At 42.2% G+C, this 19,124-nt stretch overlaps 1 protein-coding gene across 1 annotated transcript; it reads left to right on the top strand.

The window, feature by feature from the left end:
* Positions 1-1,672: 1,672 nt before the first annotated feature.
* ift57 (intraflagellar transport 57 homolog (Chlamydomonas)) lies at positions 1,673-14,063 on the top strand. The gene is made up of 11 exons (XM_033649513.2): positions 1,673-2,221; positions 3,899-4,073; positions 5,090-5,208; positions 5,539-5,629; positions 7,644-7,712; positions 7,830-7,952; positions 10,645-10,716; positions 11,558-11,689; positions 11,861-11,923; positions 12,595-12,661; positions 12,755-14,063. The coding sequence occupies exons 1-11, from the start codon at positions 2,067-2,069 to the stop codon at positions 12,934-12,936; spliced, it is 1,248 nt and encodes a 415-aa protein (XP_033505404.1). The 5' UTR covers positions 1,673-2,066; the 3' UTR covers positions 12,937-14,063.
* Positions 14,064-19,124: the final 5,061 nt, after the last annotated feature.

Genomic DNA, 19,124 nt, shown 5'->3' with positions numbered 1-19,124 from the left:
GCTCCACCTGTGTGCTCACAGACAGGCAGGGAGCAGCATGCAGATTAAACAAACACCCCTCCCTCCACTGCCTGCTGCACCACGGGGGGAAGGGGGGTGGAGATATGAATTATTCACACATACACTGTGTGTGTGCGCGCAGGTGGAGGCTGTGTGTATCATGCTTCACTAGATAAAGTAACAAGGTTGTGTTGAGGTTGAATATATATTATGTATGGAAGAGATGAGAGAGTGACAAAGATATATGAGCATTTATCAGCAGTAAAACGGAGAACTTATCTCGGTGTGATCAGCTCTCACTTATCTGGAGCACCAAATGAAGCACAAAACACCACCCTTTATTCATTATCAGAGAGCACCCAGAGTCTTTATCCATGTCGTGGTAATGATGTCATTTAAAGAAGCTTTACTGCGGGTGATATCCTGCTTATTTCTGTAAAAGAACATAAATTAAACTCTAAAAGTAAAAGTAGTAATCATGCAGCACCATGGGCACCTTTCTTCTTGTCGTTTTTTTGTTTTGCATCATTTGGAAATTGAGACAGGCGCAGTAACTGGTTGACTCAGGTGATAAATCTTGACCACTTTGTACACAGTCAGTTTATAACAGTTATTATGTTTCTGTTTGTAAAATCTCAGATTATTAACCTTAACATACTGCAACCAACTGTTAGATACATACAGGCTGGTGAAATAAATATTTCACTTGTAAAGCCTGTAAAGAAGCACAAAAATGAAAATACTGAGGGACTGTTCATTATTAAAAGAGGGGAAGGGGGTGGTGCAAAACAGCACAGGGAGGGACGTATGTTTTTATTTTGGTTTAGAGGAGGGGCATACAACTTTAAATGGTTGTGTTTTATTTTATTTATTTATTTATTTTTATTTTATTTTGAATACCTCTAAAACCTGCCAGTGGGATTTAAGGTATGTTTTCTTTTTCTTTCTTTTCCAAAATGACACAGTTTATCATACCAAGAAGCTGTGAAAATAAGAAATTATCACTAGGTTTCCAAATCTGCGACAGTCCATGAAAATATCATATGCGATGAACACTTTCGTTGGAAACAAACAAAACATAACCGAGTCAAATCCGAAGCTCAAAAATCACTTAAAGATATGTCTTATTTAGAATTTTGCCAAAAAATAAACCTTGGAGGAAGGGTCATGCTGCAGCATTTTCCCCAGTCACTCAGGGCATGCAATGCTCTAATAAACAAAGAACAGTCCCTAAGATAACAATACTCAGGTGCCAAAATAATACTGTAGTCTTTCCTCATTGCATTTATGTCTATTGACAAATATATGATTAATTACTTTATTTTCCCACTTTGGTCTGCTTTTTGCCTCTGGCGTGTGACACATAATAAAAATGATGATAATAACTTTATTTATATAGCACAGTCCATACAGCAAGTGCAACTCAAAGTGCTTTACATAATAATATGAGAAAGTACAGATAAAGGACAGTATTAAAATATAACATAAAAAATACCGATTTGCCAGTGATTAATGAACATCTTCCTTGAATGAGTGATTTTTCAACAGCCATAAATTAATACAGAAATAAATTTCACCTTTGATCGCCTCCTTTTTGAAAATGGAATATCGTCGGTGTTCCTTTAATTTGAAAGCCTTGACAGCAAAGCTACAGCCGGAACGCTTTTATTCTGAAGGTCACAGCGGAAACCATTGACGCTGGTGTTGAAAAACAAAAGCTAACAGAGCTAACAGCTAGTGGCGTCAGACGATTTTAGTGCTGCAGACTTCTCCGTTGTCGCTTTTTAAGTTTCTGACCTGTAGATATCCTTTTAACCGGTACAAACTTTGACTTTGATATATGACGACTCTGAATTAATATCGTAAACATGATTTCGCTAGCAGCTAACGTTAGCTACTTAGCCAGCTAGCGTTAGCTGTCGGTTGCCTGACAACAGAGAGGAAGCCAAACAAACCCAGCTCACTGCTAGCAGGCTAGCACAGGCTAGCTGGCTGAAGTGAGTCAAAAGAATTTGATTATTTAAACGTTTAGTGATATGACTGGTGGCGGGTAAAAAGGACAGATAATGGCGGATGACGGTAGACGAGGAGATGAAGATGACCGCGGTCCCGGAGCAGTTCATCAGGTGTTTGTGGTGATGGAGTGTTTGCTGGAAAAGTTGAAGGTGTTGAATTATGAGGAGGAAGTTCTGGCCAAACACAACATGAAAAATCTGTCCAGGTGAGACATAACTTCACAGTAACACGTAGAAGTCACTGTCTAGCTAAAGCTTTATAGTCTCACAGGTGTCTAAGTGATGTTTGTTTAGTAACGTGTGCTCCAGATTCCTCCAGATGTTACTGTTTGATTACAGTTATTTATTTCACCAGAGTATCACCTGCACTTGTCACCTAATGAGTTACACACTGTCCCAGTTACAAGTGTGGTTTCGTCACTGATGAGATTTACCATGAGTAGTAGTGAAACAAAGCCCACTTTTTAAATTAATTAGGGTGCACGATATTGGATTTTTGGCCAATATCCGATGTGCCGATATATAGCAACTTATTTGGCTGATAATCACTACCGATATCGATTTATTAATTTGTTATTTTAGTGATCATCAAGTCTCTTCTGTAGTGGAATTAACAACATATTCTACATGCATACTCTTATGACAGCCCACCAGCAGATGGAGACATGATATAAAATGCTTTTTATGTAAAATTCATTCATTTTGCAAATTAAGAAAAAGCATGTTGGCCGATTCTGATTTCTATTGAAGCCGATATTGGCCGATACTGATGATGTGCTGATATTATCATGCATCCCTAAACATATCTATAATACTCTACACTGTTTATATTTTCTGTTACTGTGTATATTTGTATTTCCACTTTATTGGTCTTTTGTATATATATATATATATATATAATATTGCACTCTTCCTACTTTGCACTGCAACTGCAGCACAACAGCTTCCCTTGGGATAAAAAAGCTCTATACCCTTATCTTATCTAAGTTTGAACGCTCCTTAATAAAATGTCCCACAAGTTTTGTGCTGTAAAATGATCTTAAAATAATAGTTTTTAATTATTTTACTTACTAAAGTAATGAATGCTGAAGTTGAAATTTAAAAAATATAATAATTAAACACACAGGGAAAATAGTGTGCAAATATACAGAATGTACACGACATGTAAACAGACCCAAAATGATTTTCTGAATCTCACATTTCATTTTCATACTTTGTTATTAATCGGTATTGGTTATTGGCCATATAAGTTGTTATTTATTGGCATATCGCTGAAGCCATATAGCCAAAAAATCCATAGTGCATCCGTAATACGTATACAACAGATATGGACAGATTTGAAGACCCATAAAGTTCTATATGTTTTACTTTTTAAAAAAAAATTTTTTTTTTTGACAAATTATGAAAATGAAATGTGAGATTCAGAAAATCATTTTGGGTCTGTTTACATGTCGTGTACATACTGTGTATTTACACATCATGTTCCCTGTGTGTTTAATTATCATAATTTATTTTATTTCAACTTTATTATTTGTTACTTTAAATTTAAAGATCTAAATTTAAGATAATTTTACATCACAAACCTTGAGGGACATTTTAAGGAGCATTCAAACTTTAAAGATAAGGGTATAAAGCTTTGTTTATCCCAAGGGAAGCTGTTGTGCAGCATTTGCAGGGGGGTGAGGGGTGGATATATCGATATCGGTCAAATGAGTTGTTACATATCGGCATATCAAATATTGGCAAAAAAATCCAATATCATGCATCCCTATTGGAAATATATTTAGGAACCTTAGGGCCTTGTAAACAAGCAGAAATAAAAAAAGACCACTTACTGCAGAAATTCACTTCCCCATCTGTCTTCTCTGTTTTCCCCTCATCAGACATTACTTTGTCTCCAGTCCGTATCTGGCGTTCAACTCGGGCGAGCAGTTCTACATGTTCACCATCATCGCAGCGTGGCTCATCAACGAGGCAGGGAGGCCGTTCACCGAGCCTCAGGAGTACGACGAACCCAACGCCACTGTGTCCAACATCCTGGCAGAGCTCAGGGCTTTTGTAAGCAATGCTCAACCCTCAGATCTGTGTGTTGTGAATAGGGTTGCAACTGTATGAGATTTTCACAGTACGATAACTGTCTCAGAGAATATCGCAGTATCATGGTATTTAAGTATTTATCTTATCATCAGTCAGAATGATCCTTAAAACGGAAGGGTTATTGTTGGTTGAACAAACGTTACATTACTATATTTGAAACTTGAAACCGTTTTATTAATTGAAGTATGTGTATAAAGCCTCCCTTTTGAAAATAACTAAATTAAAGGGGAGATTCTCCGTCTAGTTGCTTTTTATTTTTTCAGTATTGTAGATAAGCAAATGTACACAGTATGATAACCATCAACTTATATATCATGGTATATCTTGCAACCGGTATATTGCTGCAACCCTAGTTGTGACGCAAAGTGGCTGTAGTTAAAGCGCCGTCGCTACACAGAGTCAAAGCTCTGAAGTGTGCAGTTAAAGTTTTTGAGGTGCTGGATTCAGATTTGGAGGCTGTTCAAATGTTGCATTTTCCTTTCAGTTACCAGTCAACCAAAATGTGTTGTGATAGGGTGAGCAGCTTTCATTTTGTACCAGATTTCATTCTGACTGGCGTGAAAGTGCCTTCAAAAGTCTTCATACGCAGACAACCAGTAAATTTAGTGATCATATATTCCAGAAATCAAATATCAACACAGACACTCTTTCTAACAGCTTCCACTCGCTTTTCACTTTTCCCTTGTGTAATTGAGTGTCTGCTTCTTGGAGCTCAGAATAAAAAGGTCTGAAAAAGTTCAGAAGTCTCACATTTATCCTTGATAAAACGTGCAGACGCTCGGTAACTTGACAGACGAGTAGTGAATAAAACAGATGAATGAAATATGTAACAATGAATAAAATATTTCAAAGTGCTTTTGATCCTGACCTCAAACTCAGTCGACTCAGACTCCTCATTGTTAGCTGCTGTTACACAGTAAGAACTCAGAAGTTTGAGAGTGCTGGGGACTTACTTGACTCGTGACTGTGTCTGTCAGGGTGTTAAGGTGGATTTCCCGCCCTCCAAACTGAAATCTGGTTCCGGCGAATACGTTTGCTTTGTGTTGGACCGACTGGCTGAGGAGGCTCTGAGGAGGAGGGGGTTCTCCTTCAAAAGGTACTCAAATATTTCTCCTCTGCTCACCTCTCTAAAACAACTCAAATCTCTTCTGTCTTACTCTTTAACTCTCATTTGTTTCCATTTCCTTGTACTTCCGTTGCTTGTTACTTTTCTTCACCTGCTGGATTCCTTCTCAAAGTCTTCACAATTCTGATTTGCACATTTTCAGGTCACATTGTGATATTTAGCTTTAAATATAAGGGCACAGGGTCATGCAGTGTATCTGTGTCAATTATACTGAACGTGAACACACTATTAGCTTTTTTAATCAAGGAGAAGCTGATCATGCTCAGGCTTTTGACTTCCTGTTCTTTTCCTTCCCTCCAGACCAAACTACCCAACAGAAACCACAGAAGAAGAGTCTGTGATAGAGGACGATGCAGAGCTTACACTCAGCAAAGTAGAAGAGGAGATGATCGTAGGTGCCCCAGCTTAATTTAACTGTAAACACAGAACTCCTCATCTTAAGTGTTTGTTACTTCCAAATGTTTACCTCTTCAAAGGTGATGTGTGTGAGATTTAGGGGAATTTAATGGCATTTACTGGCATCTAGTGGTGAGGATTGCAGACTGCAACCAGCTGAAACTTCTCCTGGTTAGAATTCCTTCGGTGTTCATTGTTCAGGAGGTTTGTCTGTTGTGGGCTACTGCAGCAACATGGCAGTGAACATGGTGGTATCCAAAAAGTAAGATCTGCTCCCCGTGTAGATATAAACTGCACATTCTAAGGCGACAAAAACACAGTGATTATTATTTTCAGGTGATTATACACTAAAGAAAATATACTGATGGTATTATATTATCATATGCCCCTGAATCATACAGACATTGGATTTTTAAATCCATACTGATTTACTTGCTCTATCATTTCTCTCAATAGGAACAACTGTAGGAAAAAAACATGCTTCACCCTGTCTGTGACTGTTAAAATACTTTCTAACAGGTACAAGCTCTAAAAGAAAGCAAATAGATCAATGAAAGAAGGGACCACTAATTATGTGTACAGCTATTGAATTATATGCCCGTCTCATGCGAGAGTATAGGTGAGTTAACAAACAGTGTCACAGAATCTGGCAGGTCACACATCTCGATGTAACGCCTGTTCAGATTAAGGTCACATTAGAAAAAACACAGTCTTTGATTAAGGGAATTGCTGCATCAAAGCAAACATCACAATAAAACATGTGCAAACACCAGCCTGAGATAAAACAACCAAGCCAATTAGTCACAAGTCACTCACTCTGTTAAATAATTCAAACAGTCAAAGGCATACGTCTCAACGCATACACACCTCAGCATGTACATTACAAGCAAACACACAATAGGTGACAGAATCTGCAGTTATCTGTGAGCTGCCCGACCCTTCCGTCTGTCCTCCAGGAGTTACTCATTAATCAGTTTAACTGTCAGAGGGCCAAATGAATGTTTATAATGACTGTGCTTACACAAGGGAACTCCGCACCTCCTTCAGAATTCATTAGCACATACTTAAAAGTTCAGCACATTAAAAGGGTCAGATAAAATTGGGGCTGACCCCTGAAAGTCAAACATTCAAAATCATCAGTCATTAATTTTTATTAAAGTTTCAGTGTGTAGGATTTAGGGGAATATATTAGCCAGAATTGAAAATAATATAATAAATATGTTTTCTGTTGTGTATAATGAACTTTAGATAACAGTTGTCGTGTTTTCGTTACCTTAGAATGAGCCATTTATATCTACATAGGGAGCGAGTCTCCGTTTATGGTTTATCTACAGTCGCCCAAAACAGACAAACCAAACCCTGGTGGCAAATAGGACCATTCACGTTTGAAGGTCGGCTACTGCTGCTAGAAACAATGAGCAGCACCGGAGTTACACTGGTTTGTAACGTGTAACTGCTTTATTCAATGTCTGTAGCAGTTTAAATCACCTGGAGTCTCATCTACAAACATTGCATATGCACACAACGAGGCTTGAATGTGGTGTACGTCACTTCACATGCAAAGGTTGTGATCTATAAAAACAGACATGATGAGAGAAACTTTGACCCATGCTTACAGACATTTTGGAGACAGGATATTGGCGACGCAGATGGAGAGGTGGAAGCCTGATTGTAGACATTGTCTAATATTTTTTGGTGCACGCCATTTTTGGTTTTTGCCAGCATGTACATTTCTAGTATGGATCTTACACACTCTTTTATAAATGAGACCATGCTCTTTTCACTGTTTTACAAAAAAAAAATTAAAAACAAAAAAAAATGTTTAAAATGAACCAAAAGATTCATTTAAATCCAGTACATATAAACCTGATTAAGTATTCACTTCCTGTTTTCAACACTTGACAATCAGACACTACCACAGTCTTTAAAGCTTGTTGGGGCCTTGCTATGAAAGCTGTTGAGTGAAGTTATTATGTGTTGTGTGTGTGTGTGTGTGTGTGTGATCTCAGGAGGAGCCTGATGATGAGGAGGAGAACGTGATGGACCTGGAGGCTCTGAAGTTACGAACCACTCACACAGTGAGTTAACCTGGAAATGTGTTACTCTGTGAGACTCTCAAGTGACTTTTTGGTGTGTGCATTTGAATTATGTCACATTTTGTGATGAAACACGTTGTGTTGTTTGTTCTCTGACAGGAAGCTGAACCGTCCTCCAAACCAGATGAGATTCTGGAGTCGACGGTTGATGTCGCAGAGTGGAACCTGGAGGTGGAGAGAGTCCTGCCACAACTCAAAGTCACCATCAGGACAGACAACAAGGTACACATTCACCTGAGCACCACCTTTTTCTCAAAGATGATTCTGTTCAGTGCATCACTCTGAGCCTGATGCAGGATCAGTGTAAGTCGGTTTTGTAGTTTTTGGCTAGATGCCGACGTGTGTACAGCTTTCCCTTGTTTTCCATGTCTTCCAAATATAGAGCTGGCTAAAAAGCAGAGGTTAAAAAGTGTTCAGAAACACCCACTGACGAGCAGCAGCTATGGTTCAGTTTGGTTTTATTCTAATGTATCTAATCAAGACGTTTCTCTTTTCCTCTCTCTGACTGTGCCAGTTGTGTGTGTCAGTGTGAGATGAGGGAGGAAGTAAAGAGATGAGATCCAGCCATTGTGTTGCCTGATGAGCAGTCAGTCATAAATACCGAGATCAATACTGCCAAACTTTGCTAAATGTGAGCTTCATCAGTGATTTTTGAAGGGCCTCTGCATTGCTGGAAAATCAGGATGTTGTGATTCAAATCACACCAACTATTTACAGTGTTGAGTCTGCATTACTTTGCTGACACACAGTTGTGTTAAGGCCCAGGTACACCAGACTGGCTTCAGAGAACTAGTGGCAACGAAGCCCCCTGTTGCATTACCTGACGTTGCCATGTCTCAGCCAAAAAGTTGCACATGAACACACCGCAAAGACTCCAGCCAGCAGCCAACCAGCATGTTGATTCTGCACCTGGGTGAGAGGAAATAACTCCACACCAGCAGATGGCAGTAGTCTTTATTCATCAGGCAAAAAGGGAAACTGGAAGACCGTCTTGACGTGACTAAGCCCGTTAGCACATTAAAAACACAATCCAAAAAGAAACAGAGTGTATGTACTGTGCATCAGTGAACTATAACGCAACCCATCATGAAACATTTCTGCCGAAGAGCCCAGTGGCCGAAAAAAAATAATCTGACCTTTTGAAACATGTTTGTTTTGATCTAATTTCCTCTTACATTTAGCTGTTTGTTTACTTTCCTCACTTCGTTTTTCGGAGTGATTTCATTCACCAACTTCATCATGCTGAATCAGCCAAAAAAAATGAGCCAACAGGGACTGAGAGGCAACAGTGCGGGACACACCGCACTGACAAGGGCAACAGATACTCACTGACACCCCAACATTGACAGACAGCCATTAGTACACTGTAAGAAGTTAGAGTGTGTGTGTTTTATTGTGCCTACGTGTTGATGATAGCTATGGTCAGAGGCGTTATGATTTTGGGTTGTCTCTACGTACGTACGCCCATCCCATTCTTGCAAATGTGAGGGAATTTCAAATTTGGCACAAATGTTCACTCAACAATGAACTGATTAGAGTTTAGTGGTCAAAGGTCACTGTGACTGTCACAAAACAAACAAATTCTTACACTGATTATGACAATATTTTACACAAATGTCTAATAACGATATAATATAACTATGGAGTGATAACACTTTATATCCAAAATGTCAAAGGTCATCTTCGCCGTGACATCATGATGTTCTGCAAGAACACTTTTCTGTCCATTACTTGACATCATATATTAGGAACAGAGGAGGAAGCATTTGGTCAGATACTGAGGCCTAGTCCACACGGACCCGTGTACTTCTGAAACCGTGTATTATTCTATGCGATTTGGCTGTTTGGCCACACGCATCTGCACTTTTGGGCCCCCGAAACCACGTTTCTTTGAAACCGGAGTCCAGGGTGAAGTTTCTGGAAGACTCCAGTGCCAGCGGTTGCGTGTAGATAGGATAACCGCAGTATTTTATTACCTGTCTCCATTGTTTGATGTCAGAGCGACGGTAAATAGATAGTGAAATGGCAGACCAAACAAACTTGCTGGTGCTAACTTTATTTGTGAGCGTGCTATCTGCTCTCTTTGGCATATCCAGCTGCTCGACCTAACGTCCAACGAAGGAGGCTGCCCCTGTTGCTAGCTACCCCAACTACACTACCACGAAAGCAGCGACGGGCCTGCCAACGGAGGTCCGACCCAGCTGGTTGCTATCATATTTTTTTTATCACACCACTCGTGTGGACAAACTTTTTTTGAAACCGGAGCTCGAAAACCTTCGGTTTCAGAAGTACACAGGTCTGTGTGGATTAGGCCTGAATGTTGAGACTGTGTTGATTGTACAGGTCGTCTATGCTGCTGTGGGGAGGATGTGTGTGAAGCATCCATGTTTCCACAGACATTAATATAAACTGGAAGTGCAATTGACTGTGAGGCAGTAATTCTAGGTCATTAATACTTTTTATTCACTGAGAAGGAAACTGAGACTGAGATAAAAAGCAGCAGGCAGGTATCTCTGTCCAGACTTTACTCTTTAACTTGAACTTTCTTCATTTGTTTTCCCCCCATGTTCCGTCTCTCCCTCCACGTGTGCCAGCTGGCCATTAACATTTATTATAGTTCCTTAAAAATTTGTGGGAAAGTTCTGAAGTTTTGTTCATGAAAATGTGTGGAAGCACTGTGTATTACTGCAGATGATGATTATTATTACAGTAATACTGATAGATATTATGTGGGTAGTAAAATGAAATAATGTGGTGGATATTAACATCACGAAGCTCAGTGTGAAATATGCAGTTTGAAGGATTGAAAGGAAAACCTTTGTAGGCAAACTGAGACAGCTGCTGGAGTTTCCCAGCATGCTCTCTGTTGTGTCGCTGCTGTCTGAGTTGTTTTTGTCTGTGTGCCCGTCTGCAGGACTGGAGGATCCACGTGGACCAGATGCATCAACACAGAGACGGGATCAAGTCCTCACTCAAAGAGACCAAGGTGCGTTCACTGACCTGGTTCAGTAATAACAGCAGTGATGACTGTTGAGCTGAGGTGTGTGTGTGTGTGTGTGTGTGTGTGAGTTTGGCTCCACCTGCTGTTTGCTGCACACTTTATAATATTTACCCTCTCACAATGCTGTGTGACACCCTTTTGCTACATACACAGGTGATACAGCGAGATACTGCAGTGCTACTTCTATTAAAACACCATCAATACACCGCAGCAGGTATTCATGTTTTCATCGCACACATGTTTAGAATGAACTCCTTACATTAACTTCCTGTGAGGAATGTTATTGAGCTGCATTGTTTTGGCTAGAAAGATCCAAATGATCCAGAATGACAGAGGCACTGTTGTGTCTCGAGTCTGTTTTTAAACGTACGACTCTGATGTAACAATATAAGCTGTGAGAGGTGATGGAAATAAATCACACAGGTGAGACAGTGAATGTGCTCAGTCGACTTGTTTGTCTTCACCCTGATCTTTTGGGGGAAAACAAACAGCTGATGTAACAACACCACACCTGTCAGCCTCCACCTGATACCATGAAGCTACCATCATTAGATGTTTAGCTTTCGCTTCATTTGCTCACTTTGAGAATATTTGAGATCCTCTGCGGCTGAAGTGTTTCTAATATCAGCTCTGCATCATGTTACACTGAGCCTCCTGTTAACCACCTGACACCCACAGAAGAAAAATATTTCTTCAGTCAGAAACTTAACTGATTAACACGTTTAACTCCTGAAAGTGAAAACGACAGCAGGATTGTCCTTAAAAGACACTGAAAACATCCTCCATAATATCCTCTCCTGTGCTGCGTCCTCTCATGTCCCCGCAGAGCTACCTGGACAAACTGCAGGAGGACATAGGTAAGACTCTTGAGAAGGTGAGCAGCAGAGAGAAATACATCAACAACCAGCTGGAGCATCTGATCCAGGAGTACCGCAGCGCTCAGGCCAAACTCAGCGAGGTAAACACCGGAACTGTTTGGCAACTTAATACTTAATAAAGTCTTTGGATTAAGAGGTTTTAAGACCGGCTGTGTGACCTCTTGCACATGCGGTCACACTGTGGAAATATAAAGAATTTGATGTTTGGGGAAGAAACAGAAACGTGGTGACGAAGCTGTGTTCTCCACCAGGCAAAGGAGCGCTACCAGCAGGCCAGTGGAGGAGTGACTGAGAGGACCAGAGTCCTGGCAGAGGTCAGTGAACACATCACACATTTTCACATCACTCCACAGTCCTCAAAGAGTTTGAACAGACGACACTGCAGCAGCCAATAAACCTCTCTGTCTTTGGGTTTCCTGTTATTTTCCACCTTCTCACCTGTTCCCAGCGGACAGGGAAACTTCCTGAAGTACAATTTAAAGTACAAGTACCTTGAATCAAATATACCACCGCTGAGCTTGTGTGCATTAAATTTAATGGTACAATCTGTGATGGATGCAAACAACAGGAAAACAAGATGACAAACACACAACATATTATTATTATTATTCAGTGATACATATGAATGTAGTTTATAGTAAGTTATATGTAGTCAGTAACAAAAAGACGTGTTGGGGCCTTAAATCTGCATTCAGAGTGAAATAAAGTGTCTTTGAGTAATAATGAACGATGATGAGAGAAATAAAGAAGCAGAAAGGTCCTGAGTAGAGAAATGAAGAAATAAAAACACCTATTAGAACATGTAAATGGATAAAAATAAATGCTGTTAAAGAATCAGAGTTATGAGCAGGAAAAAGGATTCATTTCAAACCATCACAACTGACTGGATTTCATCCTTTTCTCAGGTATTCCAGTAAAACTGAGCTCCAGTGAATTCTTACTGTCAGGTAGTTTGTGAGCTTTTCTGTGTGTGTCTGTGTTTCAGATCAGTGAGGAGCTGGAGAAGGTGAAGCAGGAGATGGAGGAGAAAGGCAGCAGCATGTCTGATGGAGGTGATACTGTGACTGAATCTCTGTCTCTGAGTCGAGTTCGTGAATGAAGTGTCTGTATTTGGTGCTGACCGTCTGTCTGTGTTCGTCCTTCAGCTCCGGTGGTGAAGATCAAGCAGAGTTTGACCAAGTTGAAGCAGGAGATCGTTCAGATGGACGTGAGGATCGGCGTCGTGGAGCACACGCTGCTGCAGGCCAAACTCAAAGAGAAGTCCAACATGACGCGCGACATGCACGCCACCAACATCCCCGAGCCTGCCGCCGGGCCCTTCTCTTAGGTTCACCTCCATGCTGGGCCCTTGTCTTACATTCACCTCCACGATGGGGCTCCTCTCTTAGGTTCACCTCCACGATGGGCCCTTCTCTTACATTCACCTCCAGGATGGGCCCCTCTCTTAGGTTCACCTCCACGATGGGCCCTTCTCTTAGGTTCACCTCCATGCTGGGCCCTTCTCTTACATTCACCTCCACGATGGGCCCCTCTCTTACATTCACCTCCACGATGGGCCCTTCTCTTACATTCACCTCCAGGATGGGCCCCTCTCTTCGGTTCATCTCCACGTTGGGCCCTTCTCTTAGGTTCACCTCCACGATGGGCCCTTCTCTTAGGTTCACATCCACGATGGGCCCTTCTCTTAGGTTCACCTCCATGCTGGGCCTTCTCTTAGGTTCACCTCCATGCTGGGCCCTTCTCTTACATTCACCTCCACAATGGGCCCTTCTCTTAGGTTCACCTCCACCATGGACCCTTTCTGAGGCTCACCTCCACATCTGACCCTTCACTGAGGTTCATTTACATGCTTAGGCCCTTCTCTTAGGTTCACCTCCATGCTGGGCCCTTCTCTTACATTCACCTCCACAATGGGCCCTTCTTTGGTTCACCTCTACGATGGCCCCTTCTGTTAGGTTCACCTCCACGCCGGGCCCTTGCTGAGGCTCACCTCCACATCTGGCCCTTCACTGAGGTTCATCTCCATGCTGGGCCCTTCTCTTAGGTTCACCTCCACCATGGGCCCTTTCTGAGGCTCACCTCCACATCTGGCCCTTCACTGAGGTTCATTTACATGTGGGGCCCCTCACTGAGGGTCACCTCCACACTGGGCACCTGAGCTAAGACAAAACACAACACCTGTATTTCTTGAACTTGAACTGTCTCGTGATGTCGGACCCTTAAAACTTACTAAAGTTTTATTTCAAAACAGAGAAGATGAACTTTCTTAATACTTCAAAAACATTTTTAGAATCAAGTCATAAACCATTTGGACTTGAATGAACAGGTAATTTATTTGGCTCCTTGTCCTGAATGTCACTTATTTATATTTGAGCTTCAGTTTCTGTAATAATAGTATTTGGTATCGTTTTCATGCGTACATGAACATAAAATAAATTTTGATGCAGACAATAATTTGTGTCTTCAGAAGTCATTAAAGTTAAATTTATTGTTTGAATATTTGTTGGTCTTGAGCAAAATGTCCACTAGGTGTCACCAGCAGACAAAGTACATCTCAATGTATGTATTCAGATTTACTCAGGTACGTCCTGTTATTACTTTATGTTGTAATTTTTCACTTATTTATGCACCACCCAGCCAGCACACTGTGTGACCCAAGTCAGGCACACCTAAGATGTCCCACACTAACAGGTGCCTGCTGGATCTGGCCCACCTCCTGACATGCTCATGGTGGATCCTCCAGCGAAGCCTTCTGCATCCTCAGAGGAACTTCTCCCTTCACTGAAGTGTGTGAGGACTTCCTGCAGTCTGTGACAATAATGCCTGATGTGACTGCAGAGTCTCATTCAGCTCTCCGTGTTGGAAACATTTGAGGAGCAGCAGAGATGAACCTGGAGCAGATCGTGGAGGACTTCATGGTGCACGAGACTCACAGGATGATGTTCAGACAGGTGTGGACAACACACACACTGATTTATGTAACTGTATAGAGAGGGACATCAACCACTGTACCGCATGAAACGTAGTAGTGTGTGTGTGTGTGTGTGTGTGGAGTTTTTATTGTTTATACATCTCTCCTATTGCCTTGTGATGTTTACTCCATCTGCTGATTCTATAAGTGTCACACTGTTAAATTTGAACTCAGAACTAGCCCAGCTAGTGACTGCTGTGAATAGGGCAGCTGACAACAAGGGAGAGACCATGTGACCGCTTGGAAAGACAGCTGACAGGAGGGAAAAGACCCCAAAGGTGCTGGCATGGGCTAGCAACCCATGGTAGCAGTGGTGAGGCCTAGCAGCCTTACTACAACCAAAATTAGCTACAGCCAACATAGGGAAAATACCCCAAGAGTCAGCGAGAGCAGGGGTGGAAGATGACTCACAGGTGGATTACACGGTAACAGACATCGAAACTGACACGACTTCGCATTGGATCTGTGACTCAGTGAAGGATAGGGGCACGGACCTATCCACCAGGGCTAGAATTAGCAGCACTCAGGGCAAGGCGAGCGCATCTGTAGAGGATAAAAGTAGCACTGTTGAGAACAAGATGCTTCAGGTTTGTCCTTGTGGCTGGCAGAAAGTAACATCAGTAAAAGGCCTCAGAACTCATCAGGGAAAGAAGAAGTGTGTGGCAAAGAAAGGGCAAAGTAGTCGCATTGATCAGTACTTCCTAAGAAGTCAGTCGAGTCAGTCGGATGAAGTCGAGCGGCAGGTAGAAAACTACAGTTCGCAGGATATCAGTAACGCTGCCACTGAGGAGGAGGAGGAGGAGGAGGAGGAGGGGGTAGTAAGAGAGGATGCAGGTGACAATGAGGCCAGTGTGCCAGTCAGAGAGAGAACCATGGAGCAAAAGGCTAGAGTTAGATGGCCTAGGGCAAATGACAGTAAAGAATGGGAGATAGTTAATAGAGATTTGTCAGTAATCTTAAGTAGGCTTAGAGGAAATGCAATAGAAAGGTTAGAAAAGATGGGAGATATAATTTACTCATATGGTGTAGAGAGGTTTGGGTTGCATGAGAGAAAGAGGAGTCAGAGGGTACAGTCAGGTAAATCTAGGCGGCAAAGACAAATAGAGAAGTTAGTCAAGGAAAGGAGACAGTTAAGAAAGCAGTGGAGAAAGGCTACAGAAGAAGAAAGGGAGGGAATTAAGGTGTTGCAAGAGGAGTTGAGAAGCAGGCTAGCAGTTCTTAGAAGGGCAGAGCATCTCAGGAAAAAGAGGAGGAAGAAGGAACATGTAAGGACAGGTTTTTTCAGGGACCCTTTTAAGTTTGTTAAAGTAAATACATGTTCAGATTTAGAGATGAATAGGATAGTAGGTTTCCCACCCGATATTCCTCCATTAGAAGGGATAGAGCATGAGATGGATGTCAGGCCACCTAAGTGGAAGGAAGTTCAGGAGGTGGTCAGGTGTGCAAAGGCTTCTTCGGCCCCAGGGCCTAATGGAGTCCCCTACCGGGTTTATAAAGGTGCGCCTGATACCCTTAAATTTTTATGGAAACAGCTAAGAAAAGTTTGGGCGAAGCAAATTATACCAAGAGCATGGCGTAGGGCAGGGGGTGTCCTCATTCCTAAGGAGAAGGAGTCTGTGGACCTTAGCCAGTTCCGGATGATTTCTCTCTTGAATGTAGAGGGGAAGATTTTCTTTAGTGTAGTTGCGCAGAGATTAGCTAGCTACTTAGAAAGGAATAGCTTAATAGATACCATGGTGCAGAAGGCAGGAATACCAGGTTTTTCAGGGTGTTTAGAGCATACTAGCATGATCTGGCACCAGATTCAGTCAGCAAAGATTAACAAAAGGGACCTGCATGTAATATTTTTAGATCTTGCAAATGCATTTGGTTCAGTACCCCACAGCCTCATTTGGAGTGCGTTTGACTACTTCAGAGTGCCACAGGTAGTTGTCACCTTAGTGAAAGCATATTTTCAGGATATTAGGTTGTGTCTAAGTACAGCAGGCTTCACAACAGGTTGGCAGAGGCTAGAAATAGGCATCATGGCAGGGTGTACAATTTCTCCATTAGCATTTACTATGGCGATGGAGGTAATCATCAGGGCTTCTAAGTGGGTGGTAGGTGGAGAGAGACGGCAGAATGGGTTGCATTTTCCACCAGTTAGGGCTTACATGGATGAAATGACACTGGTGACCACAACAATGCCATGTACAAAGAGGCTACTAGAGAAGGTAAATAAGAACCTCAAGTGGGCCAGCATGAAAATCAAGCCTAATAAATCTAGAAGCATCTCGATACGTAGAGGGAAGTTAAGTGATAGGAAGTTTGTCATAGATGATGAGGAAATCCCAACAATTAGGGAAAAGCCAGTAGAGAGCTTAGGTAGGTGGTACAATGTGGAGTTGAATGATGAGGAACAGGTGGTGAAATTTAGGAAAGATGTGGCAGAAGGATTGGATAGAATAGATAAATCCGAACTTCCAGGAAAGTTGAAGTTGTGGTGTTTGCAATTTGGGCTATATCCTAGGTTAATGTGGCCATTGTCAATTTATGAAATTCCAATATCCGTAGTGGTGAGACCTGAAAGGTCGGTTAGCTCCTATATTAGGAAGTGGGTGGGTGCTCCTAGGTGCCTAAGTAGTGTTGCATTGTATGGAAAAGGGATACTTCAGCTGCCAGTATCTAGTTTAACAGAGGAATTTAAATGTACCAAGGTCAGGACAGAGCTGTTGTTATCTGGGAGTAAGGACGTGGTAGTTAGGAGTGTAGTTCCAAATCCAACCAAGGGGAGGAAGTGGAACCCAAGATCGGCAGTTCAGGAGGCAGAGGCAGCTCTTAGGCATGCAGAGATTGTAGGTTATGTTCAGTTTGGCCGGGGAGGCCTGGGGCTTGGCTCAGGCAAACCGGTATGGAATAAAGCAGGTCTCAAAGATAAAAGAAAGCTGGTCGTGGAACAGATACGTAGACAGGAAGAGATGCTAAGGGGTGCAAAGGTAGTGGTCCAGGCTAAACAGGAACAGTGGTTGAATTGGGAAAGTGTAGAGAAGAGGAAGCTTAGTTGGAGGGACCTGTGGAGTATGGAGGAGAATCGTATTAGATTCCTGGTAGGGGCTACATACGATGTGTTACCAACCCCCCAGAACCTAAAACTGTGGGTAAATGAGGACCCATCATGCCCATTGTGTTCATGTACCGCAACCTTAAAGCATATTTTGTCAGGCTGTAAAGTTAGCTTGTCACAAGGCCGATATACATGGTGACATAACCAGGTGTTGAAATGTTTAGCTGCAGGATTCGAAGGGAAACGAAGACAGGTGAATTCAGAAGGATAGGAGTTTAGTAATTCAGTTTGTCCGTGAGGGAGAGAAACACAGAAGAGATAAGTTAGTGAGGAGGCAAGGGTGTGGCCGCCTAGAAGGTGCTTGTGATTGGGAAATGCAAGTAGATTTAGGGGGAAAGCTCGTTGTTCCCCAGGAAATAGTTTGTACCAGGCAGAGGCTTGACTTAGTGTTGTGGTCAGTGAGTCAACGGATAGTTTATTTCATTGAGCTGACAGTTCCTTGGGAAGACTCAGTGGAAGAAGCCTATGAAAGAAAAAAGCTTAGATATGCAGATTTAGGAGCAGAAGCTGAGCAGCGAGGATGGAAGACTAGGATTTGTCCAGTGGAAGTGGGGTGTAGGGGATTCATAGCAAGATCAGCTGTCTCGCTCCTGGGGGAACTCGGAGTGCGGGGACAGAATTTGAGGAAGACAGTGAGGGAAATGTCAGATGAAGCAGCAAGAACCAGCCACTTTATCTATTACAGAAGAAATAATGTCAGTTGGGGGCCAGCAGGGGGAACTACTAAACAGGGCACATAACTCCTTGAGATCAGGTGGAGAGATCCACTTCCTCTCAGGAGGAAATCCAGGAAGAGGAAGTTTTTAAGTGTGGGAGTGGCCTATTTGAATCCATTTTGTTTGAGACCATGCTGCAAGGTGAGTGTGCTTGCTGATCCTGTGAGTTTATTTATCTCCTTTAACTTTAGCTTATATTGTAGTTATGCTATGTAGCGTGTGAAATAGAGTATGGTGAATGTGCTAGGAAAGGTAGCATCAGCCCTGTTTCTACCTGGAGCTCGCATGTAAGGAGCCTGGGTTTGGTTGAAGGTGGCAGTGCTGTTTGGGCTGAGAAAGCCATGTGTAAGTAAGGTAAAGGAGGTTGCTGGGTTGGTGCAGGGAGCAGTGAGACCTGGCATTAGGGGAGTGTCTCTGGGACGCCAGAGATCACTGTCTAGCCTCCTGGAGGTGTCGTGGGACCAACTAGACGAAACACTGGTGAAAGGAGGTTCCCACCCGATGACCCCAAAGACATGCTAGTTATTACTGCTCATTGGTTTGTATAGTTAAGCCTTGCCATATTAGCTTATCATAGGGCTTAGGTTTTTCACTGAGTGTTGATCCTTTCTCTAGAGCACAAACTTCTTGTGTTTATTTGAACACATGTGGCCGAATAATTCTTGTTGCGCCTGCTCTGATGTCCACAAACCTTTTATTTATTGTCCATAATTTTTGATGAAGTG

The sequence above is a fragment of the Epinephelus lanceolatus genome, chromosome 12, assembly GCF_041903045.1.
Source record: "Epinephelus lanceolatus isolate andai-2023 chromosome 12, ASM4190304v1, whole genome shotgun sequence".
Taxonomy (NCBI): domain Eukaryota; kingdom Metazoa; phylum Chordata; class Actinopteri; order Perciformes; family Serranidae; genus Epinephelus; species Epinephelus lanceolatus.
Note: the sequence above shows the minus strand (reverse complement) of the source record. Positions and strands in the feature narration are given on the sequence as shown.

Bases quoted from the DNA above. Each gene is read 5' to 3' on its own strand.
- ift57 (XM_033649513.2), top strand. From the start codon at position 2,067: ATGGCGGATGACGGTAGACGAGGAGATGAAGATGACCGCGGTCCCGGA. The intron at 5,630-7,643 runs GTAGGTGCCCCA...GTGTGATCTCAG, and splicing joins AAGTAGAAGAGGAGATGATC to GAGGAGCCTGATGATGAGGA. The intron at 7,713-7,829 runs GTGAGTTAACCT...GTTCTCTGACAG, and splicing joins AGTTACGAACCACTCACACA to GAAGCTGAACCGTCCTCCAA.